Source organism: Ursus arctos, unplaced genomic scaffold (assembly GCF_023065955.2).
Source record: "Ursus arctos isolate Adak ecotype North America unplaced genomic scaffold, UrsArc2.0 scaffold_8, whole genome shotgun sequence".
Lineage (NCBI taxonomy): Eukaryota > Metazoa > Chordata > Mammalia > Carnivora > Ursidae > Ursus > Ursus arctos.
In genome coordinates, this window is record NW_026623100.1 from 64,895,849 (window position 1) to 64,922,846 (window position 26,998).

At 48.6% G+C, this 26,998-nt stretch overlaps 1 protein-coding gene across 5 annotated transcripts in view; it reads right to left on the bottom strand.

The window, feature by feature from the left end:
• MAPRE3 (microtubule associated protein RP/EB family member 3) overlaps window positions 1–26,998 on the bottom strand; it is a 50,860-nt gene continuing 23,862 nt past the window's right edge. For 2 of the 5 annotated variants that reach the window (XM_057309129.1, XM_057309128.1), the window contains exons 2-6: window positions 4,534–4,661; window positions 3,751–3,896; window positions 2,951–3,152; window positions 1,499–1,653; window positions 1–1,377 (exon numbers count right to left, since the gene is read on the bottom strand). In XM_057309129.1, the coding sequence (XP_057165112.1) occupies window positions 1,144–1,377; window positions 1,499–1,653; window positions 2,951–3,152; window positions 3,751–3,896; window positions 4,534–4,654 (858 nt within the window). In that variant the 5' untranslated portion in view covers window positions 4,655–4,661 and the 3' untranslated portion in view covers window positions 1–1,143. The remainder of the gene's footprint in view (window positions 1,378–1,498; window positions 1,654–2,950; window positions 3,153–3,750; window positions 3,897–4,533; window positions 4,662–26,998) is intronic. The other 3 variants (XM_026520535.4, XM_044390730.3, XM_057309130.1) reach the window with 3 other exon arrangements.

Here is a 26,998-nt window from a genome sequence, read left to right on the forward strand (position 1 = left end):
GACTTTTACCACACAAGTTTATTTAAATAAAAGTGAACACAGATGCAGGCTGGGTGGCCCGAGGGGATGGAGGTCGGGGAGGAGGGCAGATGGGAGGCAGACATACAGGAGGGTCCAGGCAGAGTCTGTGTGGTATGAACCGAGCCGCGGGAGGAGTGGCTGGGGGCCTCGGGGCAGTGCTGGGCTTCAGTGCTGGAGGCCGGGGGCTGAGGGTGGGGGCGCCTGGTGCCAGGAGGTCATTATCATCCCTCACATGCTCCCCTCCCTCTCCCTGACCGCCGGGGCCTAAGGCACCCCCTCCCCAGTCCCCTCATCCCTCTCCTGACATCAGCCTTCCCCTCAACTACTGGGAAGTCAAAAGACAAAATAAATAAGCACGGGTGAGTCCTGCCATGGCTCCCAGCAACGGGGAAGGGAAGCCACGCCAGGCACACTGCCCTGGAGCCCCGTGCTGTCAGCCCTGGGAAAAGAACAGGTAAAGTGCAAGGAAAATCCAGTAAGTAAAAATATACCAATGACTTTGTCAAATATACAGCTGCTGGCTGTCAGGGGAGCAGGCGGCTGGCTGGGGCGGGGGCAGGGGGCAGCAGCGCCCCCCGCCCCGGGAAGTGTTGGCCGACACATCGTAGAGACAACGGAAATAAATAGGGATATGGAGGAGTGGACAGAGGCCTCGCCCGCTGGGCCGGTGCCCGCAGCACGGGGCCTCTGTCTGCTCACCTGGCCCATCCCCGCGAGCCCCGCTCCTTGCCTGACTCCCCAGCGCCGTGGCACTGACGCAAAGCACCCGGCTGACAGGCTGCAAGGAAAGGATTATAATGTGGGGTGGGAGCGGGGTGGGGAGGCACGGGAAGCCGTGCAGTCAGCCCGGGCTGCGGCCGCCCTCAGTACTCGTCCTGGTCTTCCTGTTGATGTTCCTCAATCTCATCGTCCTCGGGGGGTGCAAATCCTTCCTGGAGGGCAGGAGAGGAGAGGGAAGCGGTGAGCCAGGCCGGCCAGGCAGGGAGGGAGACGGCTGCCTGGGGCTCCGGAGAGAGGGCCGAGTTCTAGTCCCACCTCCCCCGCTAATCTCCGTGTGGCCTTGGGCTCGGACTTCAGCCGGCTCTGGCTCTCCTCACCGTGTTCCCTCAGGCCCCTCGGGGGCTACCCCTTGGGGTCTTCATGGGGCAGGATGGGGCAGGGCCCCGTGGGCCTGGGACGGGAGCGGGTGCAGGAAGAGCTCACCTCAGTGGCATAGAGAATGCCAATGATGCCCGAGATAACCGGGCTGTTCTCACTTTCGTGTTCCTGGCAGATGAGCTCGATGTCTCGAAGTTTGCTGAAGTAGAAGTCGCGCTCCTTCTCCAGCCCATCCACGGTCAGCTTCAAATCCAATAGCTGCTCGGGGACAAGGTAGTGTTCAGGCCAGAGATCCCGGCCTCAGACTCCCCTTCCTGAACTGACAGGGGCCTAGCTTTTGTTGAGGGCTCTCTCAGCGACCCGCGCCCACCCTACTCACCTGCTGGTTGAGTTCAAGAATCTGGGCATCAGTCTCATGGCCACCATTCCGGGCTGATGGGGGATTCTTCCGGAGGATGCAGGGTGGGGCCACATTGCTCAGCCGACCAGAGGTCTGCATATTTTTGGGGCCTGTGGGGGACGTCCTCTGTGGAACTGCCCAGGGGAGAAAAGTCGGATGGGGCCACGTGAGCCCACAGCTCACGTGGCATGAGACGGCCTGGTGTGACGGCTGCGGGGGCAGGCCCATGCGAAAGGCAGGCACTCTAGCCCTTCCCTCTTCTCCCACTCAGGAGGGCCGTCTACATCTAGGCCTCAAGCCATGGCCACACTGACACCACAGCAGCTGGGCAGCTCTTTGGCAAGCCTGGGAGAGCTGGGACTTCAGGGAGTAAAGAAGGTATGAGGTGTGGGGAGGGAGGAGAGCTGGCCTGAGGGGGAGGTGAGGGGAACTGGGAAGGCGAATTTGGGAAGTGGGGCTGGGAGGGCTGGGCCTCTAGTCCTGTCAGCCAGAGTCTGAGGCAGAGCAGCTGGTGCAGGGTCTCAAATCTGGCACTTGCTGGGTCCTTCCTACCAGAAGCCCCAGCCTCCCTGCGGTGACCTCAGAGTCTCAGGGCCCCGGCCGCTCCCAGGCTCCCCGCTTCAGGATGGGCTCTGTGCTCTCTGCTGGGCCTGACTCAGGGCCCCTGGCTCCTCCCCCACAGGCCGGGCATGCTGTGGCCACTTGTCTTCTAGCTATGGCCGCTCCCTAGTCCGAGCTGGCTGCTTCTAACGCAAAGCAAGCAGGTGAATGGGGGCAGGCCCGGGCGGGGCAGCAGCGCAAACGGAGGAGCAGCTCTGCTATGACGGGTTCAGATGCTGGGGCTGCCCCTCTCTCTTCCTCTCCCCAACCCTCTCATCCCCCAAAGGCCCTACTGCTTCTCTCCCTTCTCTTCTAGAACCCAGACAAAGCCTCCTTTCAAAAGACTCCTCTCTTGAGGACTTCGGGCTATGGGCCTTTGGAGTAGGGGAAGATGTGATCCCAATGGGGGAAGCTTGGCAAACTCCCGTCCCGGGGCATCCAGTGGGCAGGGGGCAAGAAGAGTGTGTGCTGCTGGCACCAGGCCCTTGGCCTGGGGGGACCTGGACAGACGAACCATGCCACATGCCGCCCCGTCATCTCGAGGCAAACAAGTTAGCTCACGCTACCAAAGCAAGGGTCCTGGGCCTCCCACCGCCACTGCCCCCATGGCTGGTGCCGGTGGCTCTCCATCTGCAGCAATCTTTGCGGCCCTGTCCTCCCTACTGTGACTCCCCCTGGTCTAGGCAGGCAGCAGGCGGCGTCATCTGAACTCCGTGATAACAGTCTCCTCTAGGCTGGCAGGGCCGGGCCGGTGGCCCAGGGGGCGCTCCTGGCTGTGGAGCCCTGCCGGCCCGGCCCCCCACACTCCCTCCCCCAGCTCGGGCACGTTACCTGCTGTGCCAATGAGTTTCTTGGATTTGTTGAAGATCTGATCACCTGGGTTAGGAGGTGGCGCTACGTCCTGGCCCTGCCGCGCCAGCAGAGGGTTGTAATCCTTTCCATCATAGTTTGCGTCAAAGAATTTCTTAAACCACTGAATAAACTCAAAATTATCTTGGAATTTTCCTTTCACTAATTTCTCTACGGGAATTATCTGAAATAGACCACACAAGCAGAGAACTTTAGCCACCTGTGAGCCGGCCGCTGCTCTCAGGAAAGCCAGCCCCCGGGGCTGCAGCGGCCTGAGCCTCCTCCACAGCGGGGGGGCCCCTCCCGCGGCCCCGGAGCCCATGGCCCGGTTGTGGCCCGGGCCTGCGATCCAGAGACGGCCCGCTCCTCCCGGCGTGGGAGGCACTGTGTGAGGATGTGTCCCTTGGCGCTGACGTGTGCATGTGGGCTGGGGGCTGCTGGAACCAGGGGCTGTGGGCCATTGAGGCAGCAGAGTGAGCCCAGAGACTTTTCATAGGCCCTACAGAGAAGGAACTTAATAGGAGCGGTAGACTGAGCCTCGGTTGCTGAGCTGGATAGGGTCCAGAGAGAAGGAAGGGGCAGGAATGTCTTCAGGATGGGATGTCAAGTGTGGGGTTTTCCACCATGCCTTGAGCTGGGGGAACATTCCCTCTGGAAAGTAGGGGGGTGGAGAGAGGCGTGAGAGCTGGAATGACCCCAGCGGCCCCTGCCGCCCGGCTGGCGGGCCATCTTCTTCCCCAGGGTCACACAGCTCCTCAGGGCCCCGGAGCGCAGGCACCTACTTTGTCAACACCCATCTTCTTGAAAGCGGCTTGCAGCACCTTGAAGTTGTGGATGTACTCGTGCTCCAGTTTGGCCTGGAACTTCACCTTCCTCAAGTGCACACAGCCCGGGAAGAGCATGTCCATGAACTGGCAGTAGGCTGCCCCTGTGGGGAAGCTCGGCTCCGTGAGCGGGTCCGGCCGCTCCCCTGCCTGGGCTCCTCGCCTTCCCTTCCCCAGGCCCTCTGCTGGCCACTCCCCCAAACTACCCCGTCTCTTCCCTCTCCTTGTCCCGGCCAGATTCCAGGAATAAAAGCAATCACTCTGGACTGATGCGGTCCCGTCCTAGCACCACACCAAACACCGCATATACGGCACTCCATCCTACCGGCAGCCCTGCTTTGATAGGGCATGTGCTCTCCATTTTACAGACGGGAAAACTGAGACCTAGTGATTTGCCCAGGGTTAGGCTGCAAGAAGAGCCGAGCTTTGGGCCCCGAGTGGAAAGACCGGACCTCAGGCTGTTTCCCTCCGGCCTCACTGCCTGTCCTAGCTCTTGATACGGGGCTCCCGCCCGTTCCTGCAGCCCTTCCCTGAGCCTCTCCTGCTCTTCACTTTTGACCCTTTCCATTCCATGAGACCCTCATTTCCATCACCTCCAAACACTCTGACTAGTTTAGGGCTCTGCAGCTCTCCTCCTTAATCCTGATTACAAACTCCATTGTCTCCTGGGGCCGTTCTGCCTCCCACCTTCCCTCCCCTTGCCTCCAGCAGGGCCCACTCTCCCCACTCCCAGGCTCCTACCTGAACAGAGCTGTTCTATCTTGGTATAATTGAGGTGCAGGGAGTCATTGACCCATGCAAGCATATCATGGCGACTCAGATTTTCACTGGTCACGGATGTGGAGTACACATTGACGGCCATACCCCAGCTGCAAAGAAAGAAGACGGGCAAGGTCAGCCCCCGGGGTCCTCGTACTGTTCTTTAACTGTAAGGAGAGAAAGAGCCAGATAATCCCTGGGGGAGTGAAAGGCATCTTCCTCGAGACCAGCCTTGCAGTTCTCCCTCCTGGAAAACTCTTCAGCCATTTCACTCTTCAGCCATTTCCTGAGTGTCTACTACGTGCCAGACGTGTGCTAAGGGACTGGCGACGCAGTAAGATGTGCTCTCTGCCTTCAAGGAGTTTACACACAGGCACATCCTTTCAGAAGGGAGTGGCAGGGCAGAAAAAGCAGCACACACAAAGTTTCGAGGAGGCACAAAGGTGGGAGTGATCTCTCCTGCTTGACAAGGTCAGCGAAGGCTTCAGGGCAGAGCTGCTAGAGCCTGAGAGAACTAGGAATTTTCCAAACATACAAGGGAAGGGGTAGAAGGGGACCGCAGCTAGCAAGAACAAAGGCACGGCTTGTTCCCTGGGGAGCAGGTTTTTGTGTTGGGGTGTGGTACAGTGAGGTTGGCAGGGACAGACTGCAAAGGGCTTTGTTTTCCATGAGGAGTCTGGACTTTCTGTTCAGACAACGGGAAGCCATTAGAGGATTTTAAGCAGGCGGTAACCTGACCAGATTTGTGTTGTAGAAAGCTGACTAACCTTTGCCTCTCCTTTGACTTCAAACCCCACATTTCGGCATCAGGTGGCCTGCTGGCTGACCCATAGGGACTTAATTCTGCTTATCGAGAACCTCCCCTCAATACATGCTTCTGCTCTTGTATTCATTATCCCAGAGAACGTCACCACCAGTCACTCGGTCACGCACGTTAGAAACCTGGGGGTTACCCTCCATAGCCCTCCTCCCTCGCATCCTCATATCCAGTCCCGCAGCTCTGCGGTCTCAGTGTGCCCTGCTCTTCCCACCTCTCCTGCTGCGCTGGGGGTTACGCATGCGCGCTCTCTGGCCAAGGCCAGCAGTAGCTTCCTGAAGGCCACCCAGCCTCCAGTCTCTCTCCCAGCACGTCCCTGACGCTGCTGCCATCACAGTCTATGTAAAAGCAGCCTGAACCACACCGCTCTGCACAGCCGTCATGAACAAGACACCCACTGGCTGAATTTGCCTTGCAGACTCCAACTGTTCAGCACTCGCAGTGTTGGAAACATTTTTGAATTAGTGCCCAGTATTTTAACGTTGGGACATTTCACACAAACGACTTGAGGTTTCTGGCTTCTTTTGGCAACCCTGGGCCTTTGTTCCTGCACAGCCACCATTGGTGGGAGCTGGGCAGGGGCGCCCCCTTCTGGCCAGTGGATGTGAGCTCCTCCTTAACCTCCCCAGCCACCCCCAGCCGCTCAGGGGGGCCAGTGTCAGCTGCTGTTTATCACTGACTTGCACTGTTAAGAGGGAAATATATCTTGTAACTAGGTCTTTATAAGAAGTGGAGAAACAGAAAATAGACAAAGGCATGGCGTATTTTGAGAATTGTGAGAGTGCTTATTTCCGGAGTGAAGAATATTTCTCTAGGTTTAATACACAAAGTGTCTCTGTGAAGGAGAACTATGCCCAGATCACTCCCCTGTGCCCTGTAGGCATCTGCCCTTATCATGGGACCCTCCCCACCACTTATCACACTCCTAAATGGGCCCCGCCTCTCCAGCCCTATCTCTCACTTTGCCCCCCAAGTTGGGAGCCACCAGCAGATGCTTACTTACCCTGTCTGGAATGCTGCCCCCACTCCAAAGTCCACTCATTCTCTGCTCCCATGGTTCTCAAACTGTGGTCCCTGGAGCCCCAGCAGTGGTGCTGTATGGGCTTTGGCTTGCTAGAAATTCTGATTCTTGAGTCCCACCCCAGACCTACTGAGTCAGAATCTGCACCTGACCATGATGCCAGAGAGTCTGTGGGTGCAAACTGGAGAAGCTGCTTTATAGAGGAGACTCAGTTGGCATCCACTAGGCTGTGCTCCCTTGCGCCCCCCACCCCAAGTATACATAATAGAACCTCAGCAGATGCACATTTAACTTCAGTGACGTTTTCGAGAAAAATCAAGAGAGAAACCCTCTTGTTTTGCCCTTCATTGCCCAGGGGAAGGGAGGCCAGGCAGGCCAAAAAGCCAACACAAACAAAAATTATTGTCTTGGGAGCTTCTAAGGACTCAGAAGCTAGGAATTCGAGAGATTTCCGAGGGTAATTTTGACTACACTTGCTTCTCCTCTTACACAATGGTTTTGAGCCCAGTGCCCTGCATTCTGACCCTTGTTCTAACCACAAGACTTGTTTAAATGCATGCCCCCTTGTTAGTAAGAGCCTTGAAGCCAGAAGTGGGGTTTCCAGGCCTGTCACAGGCAAGGTATTCAGCAAATTGTTTGAATGATTGAGTGATGCCTCCTCATGGCCTCTCCTCTTTCTGATCATCTTTCATCAACTTCCGGCCTGGCCCCCTCCCCCCACTCAACCTTATGTTGGCTGGGATGTTGGCATCATGTCCTCCAGGACGCTGTCTCTGTGTCCTGTGCCTGGAGACATGCCCTGCCCCGCTCTGTTTCTATAGTACTCTGAGCATGCTCAGTCACAGCATGTCAGTTCTCTTGAAATCACTCGTATGTCTGTCCTTTCCACCTAAATGTAAGCTCCTCAATGGCCAGGCTGTATTCCATTCACTTGTGGGTTCCAGACCAATTCCCCGTGAACGATAATTGCAGAGACTGGATTTAGGAGAGTGCTTCTGAGTTTCTAGGAAACTCACCTAACCTGAATCAGTAAGCTAGTGGGAATGGATGGACATCAAACTTGATAAAGGGGCAATGGGTAGGGTCGAGGAAATTGCATTTTATTTTGATGAGTGTTTAGTTAGGGACTATGAGAAATAGGAAAGATTTGCTCCTCTCCTTAGGGAGTTTGTAGTCTTACTGGGAAGACAAACACAAAGGAGAAGAGTATTACCAAATGCCCCCTAAGTGTGGTGAAACAGTAGGTGTGACAGAAAGTCAGGAAGGAGAGCATGTAGAGTTAGAGAGAAATGGGCTTGAACGGCCCCCACAGGAGTGGTCAGACCCTGCCAGGCCTCCAGGGGCCTTGCAGAGCCCTGCCAAGCTGAGTGCAGAGGGGATGAGCTGTTGCGAATACTGGCTTTCCATGAGCTCGGTGGGATTATTTCTCCCCAAGGCCCCTGGGGCAGGGTGATTCAGGGGACTGGGGGGGCTCTGGCTCTTCACTCTGCTAGACCTCACAGGGTGTGGGCTGGTCAGGACTGGTTCAGGGAGGTAAAGGGGGAGGTCTTAGGTTGGCCATGGGAGTTCCTGAGCCACTTTAGGGATTTTTTTTCTGTTGAGCGTATATGAGCTTCAAGGGCTGACTACTGAATAAAAGCAGAGGCATTGGTCCAGGTTTCGTTCTCCAGGTTTTGACTGAAAGCATTTGAGCTTCGAGGGTCTTCCAGCCTGAAGGCAGCCTTCTTGGGGTTCCATGGGACTGAACAGGGGATGGTTCACATTCTTTACTAGAAGGGCACATCAGATTTTCCTGCAGAGATTTTCTAGTAGGTCAGAGTAAAGCCCAAGTGCATATGTGTGTGTGTATAACTATATATGTATTATATACAATTACATGATATCTATTATGTATATATATAATGTACTACATATAAAATTAGTATATATTTATATATAATATATGACATATATAGTGTACTGTATACAGTTGATCCTTGAACAATACAGGGGTCAGGGGAATTGATCCCCTGCACAGTTGAAAATCTGTATAACTTTCGGCTCCCTCAAAAACTGAACTAATGGTCTACTGTTGACCAAAAGCCTTACTGATGACATAAACAGTTGATCGACACATATTTTCTATGTTATATGTATTATATACTGTATTCTTACAATAAAGAAAGCTAGAGAATAGAAAATGTTATTAAGAAAATCACAAGGAAGAGAAAAATACATTGACAGTACCATACTGTATTTCTGGAAAAAATCTACATAAGTGGACCTGTGTAGTTCAAACCTGTGTTGTTCAAGAGTCAACTGTCTACAGTAACACACACACACACACATAAACGCACACCCACACACACACTCCAGGTGATTCTGGTGCACAACCAGGTGCTAGAACGCCGTCCTCATCTGACGCAGGTGCGTGCCTCGGACTGACTGGCCGGCATTGCAGTGGCATCGGCTGGGATGTTGGCACGTTCTGTTACCTCCCTGGGCGGAAAGTGTTAGACATCTTCCTCCTGGATGCACAGGAAAAACTTCCAATTTTTCTTTCAGAATACAACTAAAGACCTTGCTCCAAGAGTCACCAAGAGCTACACAGGTACTTGAAAAATGCCAAAGTCTTCTGGGCCAGAAATCCCCAGTTCTGTCTGTGCCTCATGGTGGGAGGGCATTTTCCACAACTTTCATCAGTCTGCATCTAGGGTGCCCAAAGTGGCAACAGGGCGTGTAAGAAGGAAGTTGGAAAAAAAAAATCTCTTTTCAGGGCCGACAATCCTGTTGTTACCTCCTATGGGGCTTTTGGGAAAGTGGGTGGGGGTGGGGTGGAGTGAGGTGGGAGGATGATACTAGGAACAGAGCCGTTACCTCCACTCAGGACTGGCTTACTCTCTGCCTTGGTCGGGGTCCATTTTAGCTCAGGAGGACTCATCTAAGGCACCCAGGGGTCTCTGCAAAGATTTTCTGTCACACTTGCCAGATGGTCACAAAGAAACAGCCCCCTAGTTCTCTTATCTCTCATTCTGATAGGGAGGGCAGGATTTTATTTTCCTCTCCTAGATTTGGCCCTGTACATACAACTGAATTATGGCCAGCAGGGGGCACCCAGGTCCTGAGCAAAACCTCCCCTAAACATTCCCCCCGCCCCAAATCCTCCTCTCCCTAGCTCCATTTAGAAAAAGAGAGCCTCTAACTTTGATCTGGTCCCCCAAAGAGGAAGCCTGGTTCTGTCAAAAGCTCGTGGTATCAGGGCACAGGGCGTGGTTGAATGGAGTGCTTCGTTCTGACCTGGATGTCCTCTAAGAACTGGACCAGCTGGAGTGGCCTGGAACATTGGGTCTAAGATTCTGGACTGAACTACACCGACCTCCCCATGCCACACATTAAACGCATCAATTGGTCCCACTTCTGATGACTTTTTGTATTGGGTGTTAACTCAGACCTAGACTTAAACCAGACCAGCTTCTGGCGGCAAAGATATTTTATAAAGCATTTACCCAAGCATCTGGCTCTGTGTGGTCCAATTGCCTCCAATTACAGCAGAGAAAAGGTCTGACTAAACTCTTTAAGTTAACACACTTGTTACCAAGGGTTACTTTCCCTCTTCGGAGAGAATGGTAGGCAACCACACCAGGGGTCAGGCTCTGTTCCAAAAGCTACCATGTGGGGTCTTCCCTGTCCCTTGGTTTCTACCATCATCTTTGGCACATGGTGACTGTCAAGGGAAACAGTCCCTGATTGGGTTGTGGCGTGTCACCCACCAAGTCAGCTGGAAACCCCATTCCAGGATCAGACTGAGAATGTGGCCTTGGGAAAAGCCTGCTCTTCAGGACCTTGACTCTGGCTACCAGGTCTGGAGTCATGGGAAGGACAAGGTGATGAGGTTTAATCTGGTGATTTTGCGAAATCATTTCCTATGCTAGGCCCATAAGGTTCGGGGTGCATTTACTGGCGATGGGAAAGGCAGTTACAGTTCTCATCAGGAGACGTGAACCTGCTGGCCATTCTGTGGCCTAAGGCCTTGGAAACAGGCAAGACTAAATCTCAATCTCCCATGGTCAGAAGAGTTTCTAGAAACCATCCAATTCCTTCCCAGATACCTAGGATGACATTAGCTCTAGGTATGTATATTCCTAAATCATAAATAAGTCTATATAACTCTGAAAACTCACATTTCAATATTTAAGAACGGTATCACGAGTTTAAATCTGATTTTGGCTTTTCGTTTCCAAGTCTTCAGTGGGAATCCATCTTCTACAAATGTGTCTTGAAGATAATTCTAGGGTCCCCAGTTCTTTGGTCCCTAGGAGAAGCCCCTGCAGTTCCCAGGACTCTACCCTCTATCCAGCATGGCTATGAAAGAACAGGCCTGTCAGTTCTGCGTATGGGTACTGGGCAGGCCTTCAGCAGCCTCCAAAAAGGTGCTGCTTTAAGAATACTTGGATTCAAATCCCGGCTCTAACATTTCCTAGCAGTTTGGCTTTGGACCTCAATTTCCTCATCTATAAAATGGAGACAGTTCCCACTTCATAGAGCCTTTATGAGGGTTAAGTGAACCACACATACCAAGCACTGAGCAGAGCCTAGCACACGGCACAGTTTCAGTGTTACCAGCATCACTGGGACAGACAGCGAGAATCCAAGGGCCCTTGTTTGAGGAGGCAGGTGTCCAACATGTATCCAGCTTCAGGTCTCCGAGCCCAAGGAAGGCCAGTCCAGGGGGGAGACAGACTACAGAACTCCACCCTTTCTGCCTGGGGACAGCCATCTGGGCTTCCTGAAGCTGGGCCTCTGACCACAATCCCTCCCCAACTCCAGATTCCCCATCTATTCGGCTTTGTCGACGCCATCCTACCGGCCAGGAGAACTGGAACAGGCACTGTGGGATCAGAGGATGACTCAGGAGTCTGCCAAAACGTTTCCCGCTCCTGACGTAGGGCTATGCCCATTGTCACTGGGCTAACCCTTCCTGCCCAGGCCCAGGGGGGCTGAAGTCACCTGTTTGGAAAATCTGCAAAATTGCTACCCCTTGTGCCCTTGGGTCACACATCCAGGTTATTCTGGGGTTGCATGGAGGCAATTTGTGCAGGCAGGCACGAAGGGTTCTGAGGGGCTGGAGGGGCCCTGCCGGCGGGTCACAAAGCCCTGGCAGGCCCAGCCAATCACCTTCTCACGGCGGGGCAAGGACCTGACTCACATGGAGGCTCAGCCTCTCAGAGCTGAATTAGTCAAAGGTAGAGAGGAGGCAGGTGGACTAGCTCCGGGGCTGGTGGGGAACCAGCACACGCCCACTCCAGCAGATCTAGGCCAGGGACCTGGATGGTATTGGTTCAGGTAGGGACTGGAGCCTCTCCAGGATTCTGTTCTCACAACACTTTGAGGTCACGTGGCTGTTCTCTAAGGTCCCGAACCCTGCCGAGGTCCTGCTACCAGGGTCCTGGACATGTCCTATTGAACAATGATCTCAACTGTTAAAGAGGCATCCCCAGGCTGGTCTGGGTAATGCTGCCATACGCCCGCAGCTGCTGTTCAGCCCGCTTCTCCCTGGCCTGCTCTGAGGGGCGGGCTGCTGGCCCATGGGTGGCTAGCCTGAGGACAGACAGGGAAGGGCTGCAGCGGCTGCTGTGATGCATTGAGGACAGAACATTTGTTTCTGCAGCCCCAGTGCGCCTGATGTTTCCGTAATGATCCTTCACGCTTCAAAGGCCGGTCTGTGTCTCAGGGGGCACATATAAGCCCTGTCACTTTATCTTCCTTTAAAACGATGTTTCTTTAGACTTTGTGGCTTGCCGTTGTCATTGGGCCCAGTGACATGGTCTCCCTACGTCTGGAATGAGTGGGTCTGACCGGTTGTTTAGCCTTCTTTGCCTTGATCCCCAGCTCAGCCCTCCTCTGCTCTCACAGCTCCTCCTGCCCCACAGCCAGTCCCTCTCAGAATTCTCCGGCTTTATTTCCTTGCCTTTTTGATGGACTGCTCATTTAATCCTCTAACCTTGCCACCAGAAGGAATACCCTGGTGATGTCTAGAACAAACTTGGCATGTTTCAGTGTTTGGTTTTCTGTCTTCTCACGCAGACTGTCATTCTTCAGGTCCCTGAGACTCTAGCAGCCTGCCCTGCAGGACACAGTGGGCCCCCCTCCATGGGGCTATGCACTGGGGGAGGAGGGTACAGGAAGGCCTGCCTACTTTCAAATAGCTTCTCCCCTGGTCTACCATGGTTCCTGAAATTCCCACCACAAATGACACTCTCATGGTGTATAGCCTTCATCTCCAAAAAGCCTTAGTAATTACCTCAATTTTGAATATGAGGAAATGAAGGCTCTGGGTTCAGGGGACTTGCTCAAGCTCACCCACTGGCAAGACGACAGTGTGAACCCATCTAGACCCCACGCTCTTGCTACACCCCGACGCTGTGGCGGAAAAGCTATTTGATCTCGCACAGCTCCAGTGTGCAATGACCTGCTCCGATTTAGGCCCCCGAGCATTAGGAGAAGGGAAAAGAAATTTCAAAGGTTTTCTTCTTTGGGTTTCTTTTTCCAAGCTACCGCAATGTTGTCTTAATCTCCATCACCAAGTACGTACTGACTGCTGACATAAGGTGCTGAACACCTTGCGAGGCAGCACGGGGACATGGGGTCATTTTAAGACATGGATCTTGTCCTTAAGGACCTTTGTTTGACTGAAGAAATAAGAGTAACTCAAAAAAACAGAACATAAGAAGTGCTCAACAGTGAAAGTACATTTGGCTTCCGAGTGCTCCAAGAGAGCGTAAAGGGTGAGCGTGGGCTCCGTTAGATGACGTCTGGGAGAAGGGGGGCACCTAACTTGGGCCTTTAAAGATGATAGGATATCAGAAAGCAGTGAAGAGAAAATGGGAAATTAGAGACATGGGAAAGAAGTTTGTTGTTCTTTTTATTTTGTAATAAAATGAGCTGAAGACCAGTGATTGAGTCTTTGAGGAGATTTCTTAGGGATGTGATCATGAGAGGAGATAGGAGAGGCAGGTGATGAGTCAGGAGCCAAGGGAGGGGCTGGTTTCAAGGAGGAGGTTATCTGCCCTGTTTAATGAAGTTACCAGACCTCTGGTGGAGAAATGGTCATTAGATTGTGCAAGAAGTGGTGAAAGTTTGAGTCATCTTGCTGGAGGCTGGAGACAGAAGCTGGACCCAAAGACAGTTACGGAGTCCCAGATCATTTGCCCATGAGGATGCTGAGGGGGGAAATCGGGAGTTTGTCACCCAAGGCATTTGTGCCTGTTGCCAAGGCGGGCGAAGTAGCAAGCGGCTTGCCCACAAGGTGGGGACACCGTGCTGCTCTTCGTCAAAGCTGGAAGCAGTAGGCAAGGTTGAGGGTAGGCTTGCGCTCTTCATCTTGACATCCCACCCTTCCTCCTTCAGAATCCATATACTGTTCTTAAGTTCTAGGTCTTATCTGTCCAAGGGGACTCACAAGTGCAACCTCATGGTCTTTCTAAAGCTGCTTACAACACTGTGTCATGAATGAAAAGAAAGAATGGGAAGAATTTTAAATATAATAAAGTCTTAACTAAGATGAACATTTGGAAAATACTTTAAATATTCCTTTGCCATGGTGCTTAACTGTAGTTAATCAGAACCCCTTTCGATCTTTAGTTTCATTGAAAATCTTGTTGAAAAGTACTCTATTAAGGCAGGATGGAATGCACAAAATTTATTACTAAGGACTTTTCAGAGCCTCCGATTCACTCACTTGCTTATCGCCATTTACGGAGTGTGTGCTCTAGGCACTGAGCCAGGTGCAGGGCCTGTAGGAAGGAATGGGACCTGGTTGGGGCCCTTAAGGCGTTCCTGGACCAGGGTCAGAGCTAGGCCATTGAACAAATAATCCAAGGGCTCCACATTATGCTACAATCCCACAGGCAGGAAGGCATGCTGTTGGAGCAACTCTGCTTCCTGGGCCAGGGACGGCTTTGTAGAGGAAGCATAGTTTGATGTGGGTGTTGAAGGAGAAGGTCATCAAACAGAGTGTTAAGAGGAGAGAAGAATAGGCTGGGAAGAGGGAGAGGATTACAAATAGTTCACACCAGAATGCATGCTGGGAGCAGGAGATGAGGTTAAGAAGGTAGACAGAAGCCACACGCCAGGAGTTCCGTAAAGAGGTTAGCGGGTATTTCATCCTGGGGGAAACTCAAGGAGGGATTTTTTTCCCCTCCTGGATACAATATATTTATAACACCACAAAAATATTTGTAACCATACTAGAGTTAAAAAACTGAGCATAGTTTCCAAATCAAAATTACAGCAAATGAAGTTACAGCGATTAGAAGCTGTATTAAATTTATAATTCTTGAGGCTTTATTTTATATTATCTTTTCTAGTAAAAACTGAAGAGATCCCCAAGTGCTGCTTTGTGGAAATCAGTGCCTTCCAAATTTTTGGAAACTCTTTATTTTGAAATAATTTTGGACTCACAATTGCAAAATAGGACAAAGAATTCGCATGTATCCTCATCCAGCTTCCCCAATAACAGCTTACATAACAACTGTGAAGCCCGGGAAGTTGACACTGGTACATTATTAACTAAGCTACAGACATTATTTGGATTTAATCTGTTTTTATGTGCACTTTTTTTTTTTGGTGTGCAGTCTACGAAATTTTATCACATGTGTAGATTCATATAATCACCACCCTACTCGGATGCAGAATTGTTCTATAACCTCGAGGAAACTCCCCAGTGTGGCCCCTCTACAGCCATGCCTTGTCCTCAACTCTAACCCCTGGCAAGCATAGATGTTTTCCATTGCTGTAATTTTGTAATTTTGAGAATGCTATATAAATGGAATTATATAGTAACCTTTTGAGATTAGCTTTTCTCCCCCTCAGCATAATCCCTTTGGGTTCTATCCAAGTTGTTACATAGATTAATAATCCTTTTTTGCTGCTGAGTAGTATTCCCAAAACAATGGTACACATATGGATATACCAGAGTTTATCCATTCACGCACTGAAGGATATATGGGTGCTTCCAGTATTTGGTGATTACAAAAAATCCCATGAGAACTTTCCTCAGTGTTCTTTTGCTTTGTCCATGAAGGTCTGGCCCTGGGAGAGATCTCTCCATGTTTTTCTGTCCTCTGGAACTACAAAGCTGGTTGGGGTTTGTAGTTGGGAGGCCCAGGCATTGGGTTTGGGGGAGAGGCTGAGACACAGGGGCACAAGCAACTCTTTGAGGACTGACTGTTCCCCAAATTATGGGTTTGCTCAATCTAAACCCAGGTCTGCCCCTGTAGACCAGATTCTTGTTTCTTACATGTATTCACTCTATAACCCAAATTTGTGAACTTATTATGGCACAATTTTATCAAGGATAATTTAGAGGTATAGCAGTTGATTTGGGGAGCCTTCAATATGAACAAAATTGAGAAGTGCTTTAGAACAAAAAGGGAACAATGTTTCAAACATTCAATTATTAGCAAGATTATTAGGGATGAATCTGTTAAGGTTCAGAATGGCCTGTCTAAATTTCTACCCAAACTTGCACAATACCCTCTTAAAACCAAAGGAGGACTAAAACAGTCAAAAGCATAATACAGAAAGGACTCATCATACCTTGAACAGTCCTTGTAACACCCTTACCCTTCAGACAAAAAACCCAGTGGAAGGGGATATGGATTTACTCAGGACCTTGGGGCCATAACAGAATAGTCATTCCCTGACCAGAACTAAATACTCTTTTTAAAATTTTTTCTTATTTTTAAAAAGATTTTATTTATTTATTTTAGAGAGAGAGAGAGAGACAGCACAAGCAGGAGGGGCAGAGAAAGAGAATCTCAAGCAGACTCCACGCCCAGTGCGGAACCCAATGTGGGGCTTGATCCCCGGACCCTGAGATCATGACCTGAGCTGAAACCAAGAATTAGATGCTTAACCAACTGTGCCACCCAGGCACCCTTCTTTTTCTTTTTTTTTTCTTTTAGATTTTATTTATTTATTTGAGAGAGAGTGTGGGGGGGGGGGAGGAGCAGACGCCGAGGGACAAGCAGAGTCCATGCTGAGTGCAGAGCCTGACACAGGGCTCAATCTCAGAACCCTGAGATCATGACTTGAGCCAAAATCAAGAGTCGGACACTTAAACAACTGAGCCACCCAGGGGCCCCCAGAACCAAATACTCTTTTATCTCTAGTGCCTCCCAAGGTGGCGTATTTTACAGTTGCAAATATATGTTCTGCTTTCTTTAGTGTTCCTTTAGATTCTAAGAGTCAACATTTTTTTGCCTTCTTCTGGGAAAATCAACAATATACCTGGACTGTTACGCCCTAAAGATTTCCTGAGGCCTCACCTCCTGTTCACAAGACCTCAACCACAACCTCAAGGATCTTAAATTTCCGCCTGATTCTTCATGTGGATGACCTTGGGTTGTGCTCTAAAGACAGGTAAACTCCAAGACTGATTTCAGTGATCTACTGTTTTCTTTCAGAAAGGGCACAGTGTTTTCAAAGAGAAGTTACAGTGTGGTCAAAGTGAAGTTCATTGCCTAGGACAGGATTCATCCCAAGGAAGTAAATCCTAAACTTTCAACAGACTGCAGGCCATTCACAACTTTCCAACATTTCTAAATCATCACACTTACAAGTTACCTAAGTCCTCGGTATGCAGACCTCTTCCTTAGGAATTTAAACATGATGAGGCCTTTTGTGAACTAAAATAGCCCTTCAACATCTTCCCAGTCTGGGCTTACCTAATTATCACAAACCTCTCTACATATTTGTACATGTGAGGTCTGGACGAACCGTTGGTGTTATGACTCAACCTCATGGGAATCATCAGACATCAACAGTCTACGGCAGTGTCTCTTCCCCGTGGCAAAGCCTACACACCTGTCCTAAGGGCAACAGCCCAGCAGCTCGGCTAGTGGAGGCTTCTGTATACTTGGTCCTAGGGTCTCCTTTACAGCGGATGGTCTGTCAGACGGTACAGTATTTGTAGCTCACTGAAAATACACAACCTTTCTCAGTAAGTAGGCTTAGCACCAGTGAAATCCTATTATTTTCTCCCTCACGTCTTTTTCTATTCATTGCGCTAATACATTGAATCCTGCTATCCTACTTCCAGATGTCATCTTTTCAATGAGGTGATTTTGGCCCAACGGTTTCTGTTCCAGGAAAAAGAGATCATGAGATAATTCAAGAAGGAGAAAAACTGGGCCTCTATTTAAGAACCAAAACCGTAGCCACTCAAGGGCACTCAGGGTTGCTTTCTTTTCTCCTCAAGCCTTTTCAGTTCATGCTTTACAAGAGGCCTGAAAAGTAGGGCAGATCGTACGGAAGGTGGGACCGACAGAATGTGCTGCAGGCCAGCTGTGGGACGCGAAAGAGAGAGGTCCAGGATGGCCCCACAGCTGCTGGCCGCAGCACTGGAAGGATGGAGAAAAGTACAGGAGAACCAGGTCTGAGGACGGGGTTAGACCAGGAGCTCACTTCATATCAGACATTGCGAAGAATACGAAGAATATGTAAGGGTATTCGGAAACGTCATATTTAATGGGGCATAATATCCCATGTTTAATTAAATCAATCTTCAGTAGTGGGACATTTTTGATATTGAGATAGTGCTAGAATTAATATCTTTGAACATTCAAGTTTTGTCTAAATGTAATATTACCCTCTGGGGAGGGAATTACTATGTCAAAGGGCCTGGTGTATTTTAAAGCCAAACAGCTTTCCAAAAAGATGGTATCTTTTATTCTTCCTCCAGAAGTTTGAGAGCCCATTTCAACATACTCTCACCAACAAGAATGTTAGTATTTTAAAAAATGTGTTGATTTAATAAAAAACCTTTTTTGTTCTTTTAAAAAATTGCTTTGATTACTAGTGAAGGAGAACATTAGTTCTACGTTTATTGCCCATATAAATGTATCGGTCTATGAACTATTTGGGTTGTAGAATTTGAGGAACTCACAAGTCATCCATGTGGTCTAACAAACATCTGGAAATTCTGATAGTAAATTCTCACTATTCACATCTTTACTGAAGATCTAAGGTCCTGGGATGAATTTGTACTGGCCCCAGACACAGTTACTTTTTTAGTAAATGCCTGATAGTCCATGTAATTTATTCTGAGCACGAGATACTAGAAAATGTCCTTATATGAAGGTTTTGAAGATTCACTTAAGGAAATTAAAAAATGAAAAAAAAATACTGTTGCTATATTGCACTTACGCTAAAATGTATTTTGATTTGGAAAAAGTGGAAGTTTGGTAACAATGGAGAAAAATGCACATCACCAGGGAACCAAGAGAAAGCCAGACATTACCAAGATATGTGCCTCTCCTATTTTTGCCTAGTGTTTTGGGGAAAGAGGTTAAGAATGGGAAAATAACTTAGGGTTTCACCAGTCTGCTGAAAGTAGGAAAAATAGAGAATTAGGCACCCACTTTAACTACACGTCCAAAATGGGCAGCCTTATGGTGTATTTCCTAGGAAACAGATGCGCACATTTGGCGGTGGGGTCCGGCAGCATGGTACAGGAAAACAGACCCCAAAGAACCCAGCTCCAGCCCGGCCTCTCATGATCTTCTGGGCTCTGGGCAAAGGCAGCCTCTCTAGGCCTTGGTTTGTTCTGGTGCAACAAAAATGCCTCTTGGACGTCACTCACTCTGTGGACGGCTCGTGAGCACCCAAAACACAGATGCTCTGAACAGACAATTCATGGAAGAAGTACAAACGCCGGCAAGCATGAAATAGGAAAAAGGTTCAACTCTATGAATGACTGTTCAGTAGCTACGTCGCTGGGCTGGCATGACGGTTGAGGCTACCCTAAGTGGGGCTCTCCCACAGAACCTGTATAGTCACAGCTATTGCTGAGAGGTTGGTAATGCAATTCTGACAGAATTTTTCAGTCTTTGACATAGAGCCAGTAACAATGTAATTCGGTAGGGAGAGGAGATTGGAGACTATTATGCTGGTAAATACAGTAAGTTGTGAGTGGGATCTATGCTGTGGGCCTCTTAGAAGGCAGCATTCCACAGCTGGGAAAAGTGAGGGGCCTGGGTAGAGGGCCCTGAGCTGGGCCTTTGGCAGCAGTGACTGGCCAGGGTGTCATGATCCTGGATTTGTAATAGGTGCTTCATACATTTTAGTTTCTCTTCCTTCCTTTTCCCTTGTGCTAATAACTGAGAGTAGCTCCAAACCGTGCCCTGGGAGGAAAGCTCACAGAGAGCTTTTTTCCATTTCCTTCAGAGAGCGCTTCTCACGTTTCAGGTGTCACCTCTCCGGAGGTCAGGGTAAGGTCCCGAGGGGACCACCAAAATAGAATCCTTTTCATTTCCTTCCTGGAACCAGAATTCTGGAATTTTCTTTTTTCTTTTAGAGGGGTCATGGTGTGGTGCTGAGAGCTGGCCTACGTTCCTGCACTAAGCACAAGGCTTGCTTGGATTCCCCATTCACTTGTGTTCGCACGTGAACATATGCCCACACACAAGAGCACGGAAGCGCCTACTCCGTACAGAGAGACGGCTGGGCCAGAGGAATGCTGCTCTCGTCCTTGGATCGCTCCTTGTTTAATGAGTAGGACTGTACATCGTGGCCAACTGCTGACAAGTTAATAACCATTTCAAAGGGTAGTGATGCCCTTCGACCACCTCCCCAGGAAACCGCGGCCTGTCACAAAAGCAGCTTAATAGGATGAACATTGCCCACGAATCTACGGATACTGTTCTATCACCTTCTCTGTGTCACAGATTATGAAGCAGGCCTGCGGGGCTACCCTAGAGGTACATCAGGTAAGAGTGAGGTGTGAGGATGTGGGAGAGTATGGGAGGGCTGTTTCAAAAGCGGCCAGGTACCAGGGGCACCTCAATTCCAAATAAGCCACGGTGGTGTTGAATTAGGACAGAGGGGACAGAGGATGACTTCGTGGCGGCAGAGTGAGGTACATGCTCGCCAGAGACCTCACGAGTCCCCGCGACGCCTGTCAACACGAGGACCCACACTGGCTGCCTGGGGGCACAGAACGCCCCGCCCACCCACACGTCCAGGCAGCAATGGAGAAGGGTGAAGGGCTGGCCGAAGCTCTCGGGGTCCCTGCTCGGGGTCCCCACGAGCTGCTGGGCACTTCAGAATCTGGTCAGGGCTGGCTCACAGTGAAATCCACATAATGGTCAGAGGATAATAGCTTAATGATGAACAAACAAAAACCTGCTGTTGGGAGTCCAGAGGAACGTACTCTTTTAGACATGGGTGGTGAGAGTGTCATTCAGCAGTCTTTCGGGAGGGCAATTTGGTTAAAAAAAAAAAAAAGATATTAAAAGCCTTTACACTTTGTACATTCTTTGACCTTATTTCTACTTCTACGAATTTTGTACTAAAGCAGTAATTATGGGTATGTGTAAAATAGATGTATAATAATGAAAAACTGGGAAAAACTGAAATGATCAACAATAATGAACAGTTCAATAAATCACGGGACATCTAAACCGCGTAGCTGCTTAAGAGAGCGCCGCTGTAGGACTGTGTGATGCTGCGGGCACCGCCGGCCGGCGGACTCAGCACCCACGCCCCGCACCCTTCCCCCTTGCCCGTCTCCACCGGAGGGGGAAGAAAAGTGAAGTACTTGCTTCCCGCTTCCCTTATGGCTCAGAGCCACCTGGAGACATGAGGTAACACCCAACTGGCTAAGGGGCTGGAGTGTCCTTGATGACGTCCTTGAGCTGTTCTACCAGCCTGTACCTCCTACTTTCAGACTCCCATCATGTGAGAAAATTACCCCTATTATTCGTTTAAACGAATACTGTTAGTTTGGATTGGGGTCTGCTGTCAACTAACACTGCTAGTTGTCCTTAGAGTTTACTTGTATCAAAACACAATCCCAACTGCTAAAGACATGGAAAGACATTTACAATATATTAGGTGAAGGGAAGGTATTACGGAGCAGAAATACACCTGTGAGGATGTGTTCTAAAATAGTAATCGTGGCTCTACCTGATGATATGGTCACAGGGGATTTTTATTTTCTTCTTCGGGTTTGTCTGGACTTTCTAAATTTTTTAAAAATGACATGTATAACTTTTGTGAGAAGAAAAAACTCAAAAATATTTTTAAAAAACAGGGGAGAGAAGTGTGGAAGAAAGCTGTCGTCAGGCAGCAAGTAGTTCTTGACAAAAGAACCACTTAGAGGCTTCTGTTGTTCTTTGTCTGGGTGGTTCAGACTTCTTTGAAGTGGTTCAAGCCCTTCCTGGCTAGTTGGTTTGGTTTTTTAAAAGGTCCACACTAGCTGCTAACCAAGCCGGCTGAAGTCTGGACCCAGCAGTGGGGTGCAGCCTCTGGGATGGCCAGGAGGCCACAAGGGGCTCCTAGCTCTTCCCAGCTCCTCTCTCCTCTCCACTGTACGCCTCGCTTCCCATCTCTTCCCCTCCATTGCTCATTTTGTGCTTTCTCATGAGCTTCTTGGTGGAATCAAATGAGATAACCTATCTGAAAGTCTTCATCCGTTACAAACTGGAACAAAGGGTAAGGTATTTTCCTTTGTACTTCGTGTTTATACTTTGCTCTCCCTCCCTCTTTCCCCTCCCTGTTTTAAAATCTTTCACTCTTCTCCTTCCTCGTCTTCCCTCCTTCCTTTTTCCAATCCCCCTCCTGCCTCCTCTGGCCATGGCGTAATGGGCATGACCGGCCTCCACGGCCCTGGACCTGTGCTTCGGTCACATTCCACATGACCTTGCACTGTCCTCCTCTGTTCACGGGACTCTTGCCCTTGCTCAGCAGTGAGCAAACTGAGCAGCCACCGCGACGTTCGACTCTCAAGAACCTTTCATAACACCTGACTCACAGTACACTCCTGTGTACTGTGGCGAAAGTTTGCCTGACACCGTGAAATACACGTTTTCGATTGTTTTGTTATTTGGATAAAGCACAATACTGACACAGACATACACACTCAGGTGTAAAATCAGCCATCCATATAAATGAGTGGCAATGTGTTATTTGCATCCTAAAAATTAAAGTCTTGTGGAACTTTTATTTTTATGAACCAATAACTGAGAATTGGCAGAAAGATTAGTAGGTTGGAAAAACAAATTTTTTTTAAGAGAGGGGGAGAGAGGTGGGGGGAGAAGCAGTGGGAGAGAGAATCTTAAGCAGTCTCCACTCCCAGCAGAGCCTGACGCAGGGCTGGATCTCGTGACTCTGAGACGACCTGAGCCAAAATCAAGAGTCAGATGCTTAGCCGACTGAACCACCCAGATGCCCCTGAAAAATGAATTTTTTCTTCCAAACTGCAGTTTAAAAATATTGGGGAATGGGAACATTAATAATGATAATGTGGAAACAAAATTTTAACAGTAAAATATTAGAACTAAATTATATTTTAAATCTGTATTATCTACAAAAATGCTTTAAAAAAGAGTCTGTGAGGATCTGTGAAACGGAGCATTGAAAGTGGAACGCTGGAACCTAATCCTGCCTCTCCCACTTCGGCCAAGTTGTCAAATCATTGGTTTTTCGCATCCCTCCCGTTCCCTTCCATTCTTGCTGACCTCATCCTGGTCCAGATTGTTGCCATTCTATGACCAAACAGTATTTCTTCTCTTAGTCTCCTTTTAACTTTGTTGCCTTTCACTGTAAGATAAACTTTACAAAAATGCTGCTTTAATCCAACTCCCCCAAAGCTCCAGGGGCCCTTTACGTCTATGCAGATCCTATAGGATAAAGACCAATGTCTTGGACTGGTATTCACAATTTCACTCCACAGCACCCCCATTCTTTCTGTGACTTCTCCATCCTTTAAGCCCTCAGCTTCGGACTGTTCTCCTTCCAGTATTCTTCTTCTTCTTTTTTAAGATTTTATTTATTTATTTGAGAGTAAGCAAGCAAGAGTACAAGCAGAGGGAGCGGCAGGTAGAGGGAGAGGGAGAAGCAGGCTCCTCACTGAGCAGGGAGCCTGATGCTGGACTCGATCCCAGGACCCTGAGATCATGACCCGAGGCAAAGGCAGAAGCTTAACCACCCGAGGCACCCAGGCGCCCTCCTTCTTCCAGTCTTCTTAATATTGACTCCCTCCATGCCCTCCCTGACTTGTTCCTGGATGCCCTCCTCCTTTTAAGGTGGAACTCCTACCCCACCATTTCCAGGAGTTCTGGCTGATGGAATCAGGATCCCAAACTGCTGTGACAGGCCATGGCAAGAGGCTAAACCACTCAAAAGAAATACACATGAGGCTCTGCACCTGGATCTTAAAAACCAAATGGAAGGAAGAGATGTGGCAGAAGACATAAGGCTTTGCAATGGAGTGCGCAAAGTACAGAAGGCTTTTAGGCAGATAGGAGCTTGACATGAGTTATCTTTGTGACGGAGCTGACAGAAGCTGGGGAAGGGGCTACCACTGACTGAGCCCCTGGCATGCGCCTGCCCCTCCTGGACATTTTATTGATCTCATCTGCTCTTCACAATGGGGGGAGGTCTCATTAGCCCCGTTTTACAGGCTTTATGTCTACTTCTCTGCAGACTACCATTAAAGCCACCCCTGATTCAATGTCTTCCCATTGCCCCTCATTAAACTCCCTGTGACTGGCACCTGTCTGCCTTTCCAGCCTCACCTCCCATCACCTCTCCCCCTTCCCACTGCATGTTCCAGCTATAAGACACCATACCAGCGGAGTCAAACTTGGAAGCTTTTTGTTCATACTTTTCTTCTTTGGAAATGCCTGTACTTCCTTGCCACTAATCTTCACCTGGAAAAGGCCCACCTAATCTCAAGATTCATCTCAAGTGTCACCTCACCTGAAAAGTTTCCCTTGATTCCTACCCCCTTCTACCGGTCTGGGTTAGGTTGGCCTTCTAGGTATTTCTGTAACACTGTGTGAGCATACATCTGATGCAGACAGCACTTACCATAGTTATTTCTTCTACTTCTCTATGAGTGTCTCGAGGGCTGGCATTAAGTCTTTGCATCCTTGACATCTAGTATGGTGCCCAGCACACGCTATGTTCTTGGATATTAGCAGAGCAGAACTGGGGCTCAGAGAGTTTAAGTAACTTGTCCAAAGTAACACAACTGGTTAGAACTGGTTTGAAGCCAGATAACTGATTTTAAAGTCCTGCTAGCATGGGAAGGTGATAATATTCCCCCTTGGAATTCTGAATTCAGTTCAGGGGTAGCATACCTTTAGTATAACAAAGTAACCATGATGGTGAATGTAGCAAATATACTCCTACTAGGTCCTGTGAGGAACTGCTGGAGAAGGTGGGGGTTTAGCTTAGAGACAGAAGAAAAACAGTGTGACCGAAGAACTATCTTTAATTACGTGAAGGGCTAGAATGGACAAGTAAGGATTAGACTTCTCTGTGGTCACAAGGGGTAAAACACTGATCCAAGTGTTGAAGGTACAGAAAGACAGATTTTGATCCATTGAAGAAAAACGTACCCAGCAGGGCTAAAGGCAGCAAGCCTATCCCAGGAAGGGGTGAGGTCCCATCATGGCAAGTTTTTAAGCTGGGTGACACCCCGTGGGGATGTTCTAGTAGTGTCAAGAACCAGCCTGAAGGCTGAATTAGGTGAGCTTTTATTTTCAGGTCTCTTCCAATAGATGCTGACTCTATTACTCTGTTTTCTTTGCCCTCCTTAGCCCTTGGCAATCCCTTACTCCTCTATATTTAGTGAATTTTATGAGTTTACATAGTTCATTTGGTGGTTAAGTATATATGTAGCCTGCTGCACAATATTTAAATTACCAATCCTTTATATTGTCATTTAATTTTTCCCCAACAAATTCCCAAACAGATACATGCCTCGAAGTCAGGCATCACATATCATGTACTACAGCTCTTTGGTCCCACATATCTACTACTTGTTCAAAATAGAAAACAAATGTTTTAAATTCTCACTTTGCAACTTGACTTTAATTTGTCTGTTAATAGGCTTATCTTTTATCTCCTGAAAATTCCCTGGAAAGTAAGAATTAATTCTTCATTAGATACTTTTCCTCCCGGTATTTTGTTATTCCTTTCAAGAGCTTAAAAAGGAAACACTGGAGGAGGCAGTCTCTGCTAGTTAAGGAAACGCCTGTCTTTTAATGTCTCATTTGTTTCCCATGGCTGCCCAAGGACCCTCAAGGCAGGAGCTCCTCCTTTTGGACCCACCAGGTTCCAAAAGGACCAAACACACTGAAAAGGATAACTAACAGAAGGACTAGAGGTGAGAAGCAGCCATGATTGGGCCAGGCAAGCTCAAGACCCAACACATATCACATATCAGTGGTCCCCAAACAGGGAAGGCCCAGCACTGTCTCTAGGGTAGCTTTTCTAACACACACACACACACACACACACACACACACACACCCCTCTCAAAAAAGATGCAGGTATGTGGGGAAGCTCCCCAAGTGGTTCTGATTGCTCTCCAACCTGTTTGAGAAACACTTTTTTCTTGTTACCCTATCATTAAGGAAGAGCTTTCCCTTCCTACCCTGTTAATTTTTGCATTTATCTCTTTAGATCAGCTTTCCAGATTATTTTATTTAATGAGTTATAATACATTATGATCATTTGTTTTAATGCTCACCTTTTCCTGGTACTGGCCACTGGGAGCCCCTTCCCATGTCTTTTTGACACATTCTCATCATTCTTAAAGTTCCTTACTTTCTGGTGGGATAAGATGTTCCAGGCTCAACTTGTACTTTCCCTGCCTCAGTCTGAAAGAAGCCATTTCTCTAAGGATTCCTGGTCCTTTGAGGGAAGAGTGAAAACCGCTTTTGAAGACTTAAGCATCATATTAATATTTATGATAAAAGAGGACCAAAGCAAGACAGGAAAGGACAAGAAAGAGCCCCCTCTGTGATTATGACTAATAAGCAGGGGTCAGCAATTTCAAATTGTAAGGAAATATCTTTGTAAGGAAAGTTTCACTGGAACACCAGCCATGTGCATTCACCTATTATTATCTATGGCTGCTTTCATATTACAACAGCAGAGTTGAGTAATTTTGACTAAGACTGTATGGCTTGCAAAGTGTAAAATATTTGCTATTTGGCCCTTGCAGAAAATGTCTGCTGATCTTTGCTAACAAGTATTTACATACTATAGACAGGACACCTATCAAGAGGAATAGTGTGACTGGGATTAATTGTAAAAAGATTAATATCTCTCCCTATGTCTCTCTAGATGTCACCTTTATCAATGCAAAAATAAAATACAAAGTTGGAAAAGCTGTCATATGGCATGTTGTAGAATCTGGTTGTAAAGTCAATTATAAACATCAGGGTTGGCTATTATGGAATCTAGAAAAAAAATGACGGCTGGAAAGTGAAACTATGTTAGTGCAATTTTAACACCGTCCAATGAAGTGGCACTCTGTTTCACTGACATTGGTACTCTGGTCACTAGGACAGCGTGCCTTCTAGTGGAGAGGGGAGAATTAATCAAGCTTGACCATAGTGTGGATGACACATCATTTCTTAACATTTTCCAATTCTACCTGTTCTGATTTCATGTTCACAAAGCAAGCTTTGATTACCTTTCTGATTGTCAAGTCACCATGACAGGAAACAAGTATATCCCTTTCTATATTAAATTTACGTTCTGGTACAAATGTGCCTGAGCAAGTAAGTTTTTTTTTTTTTTTCAGGGCTCAGTGGCCTTAAGGAGAACTG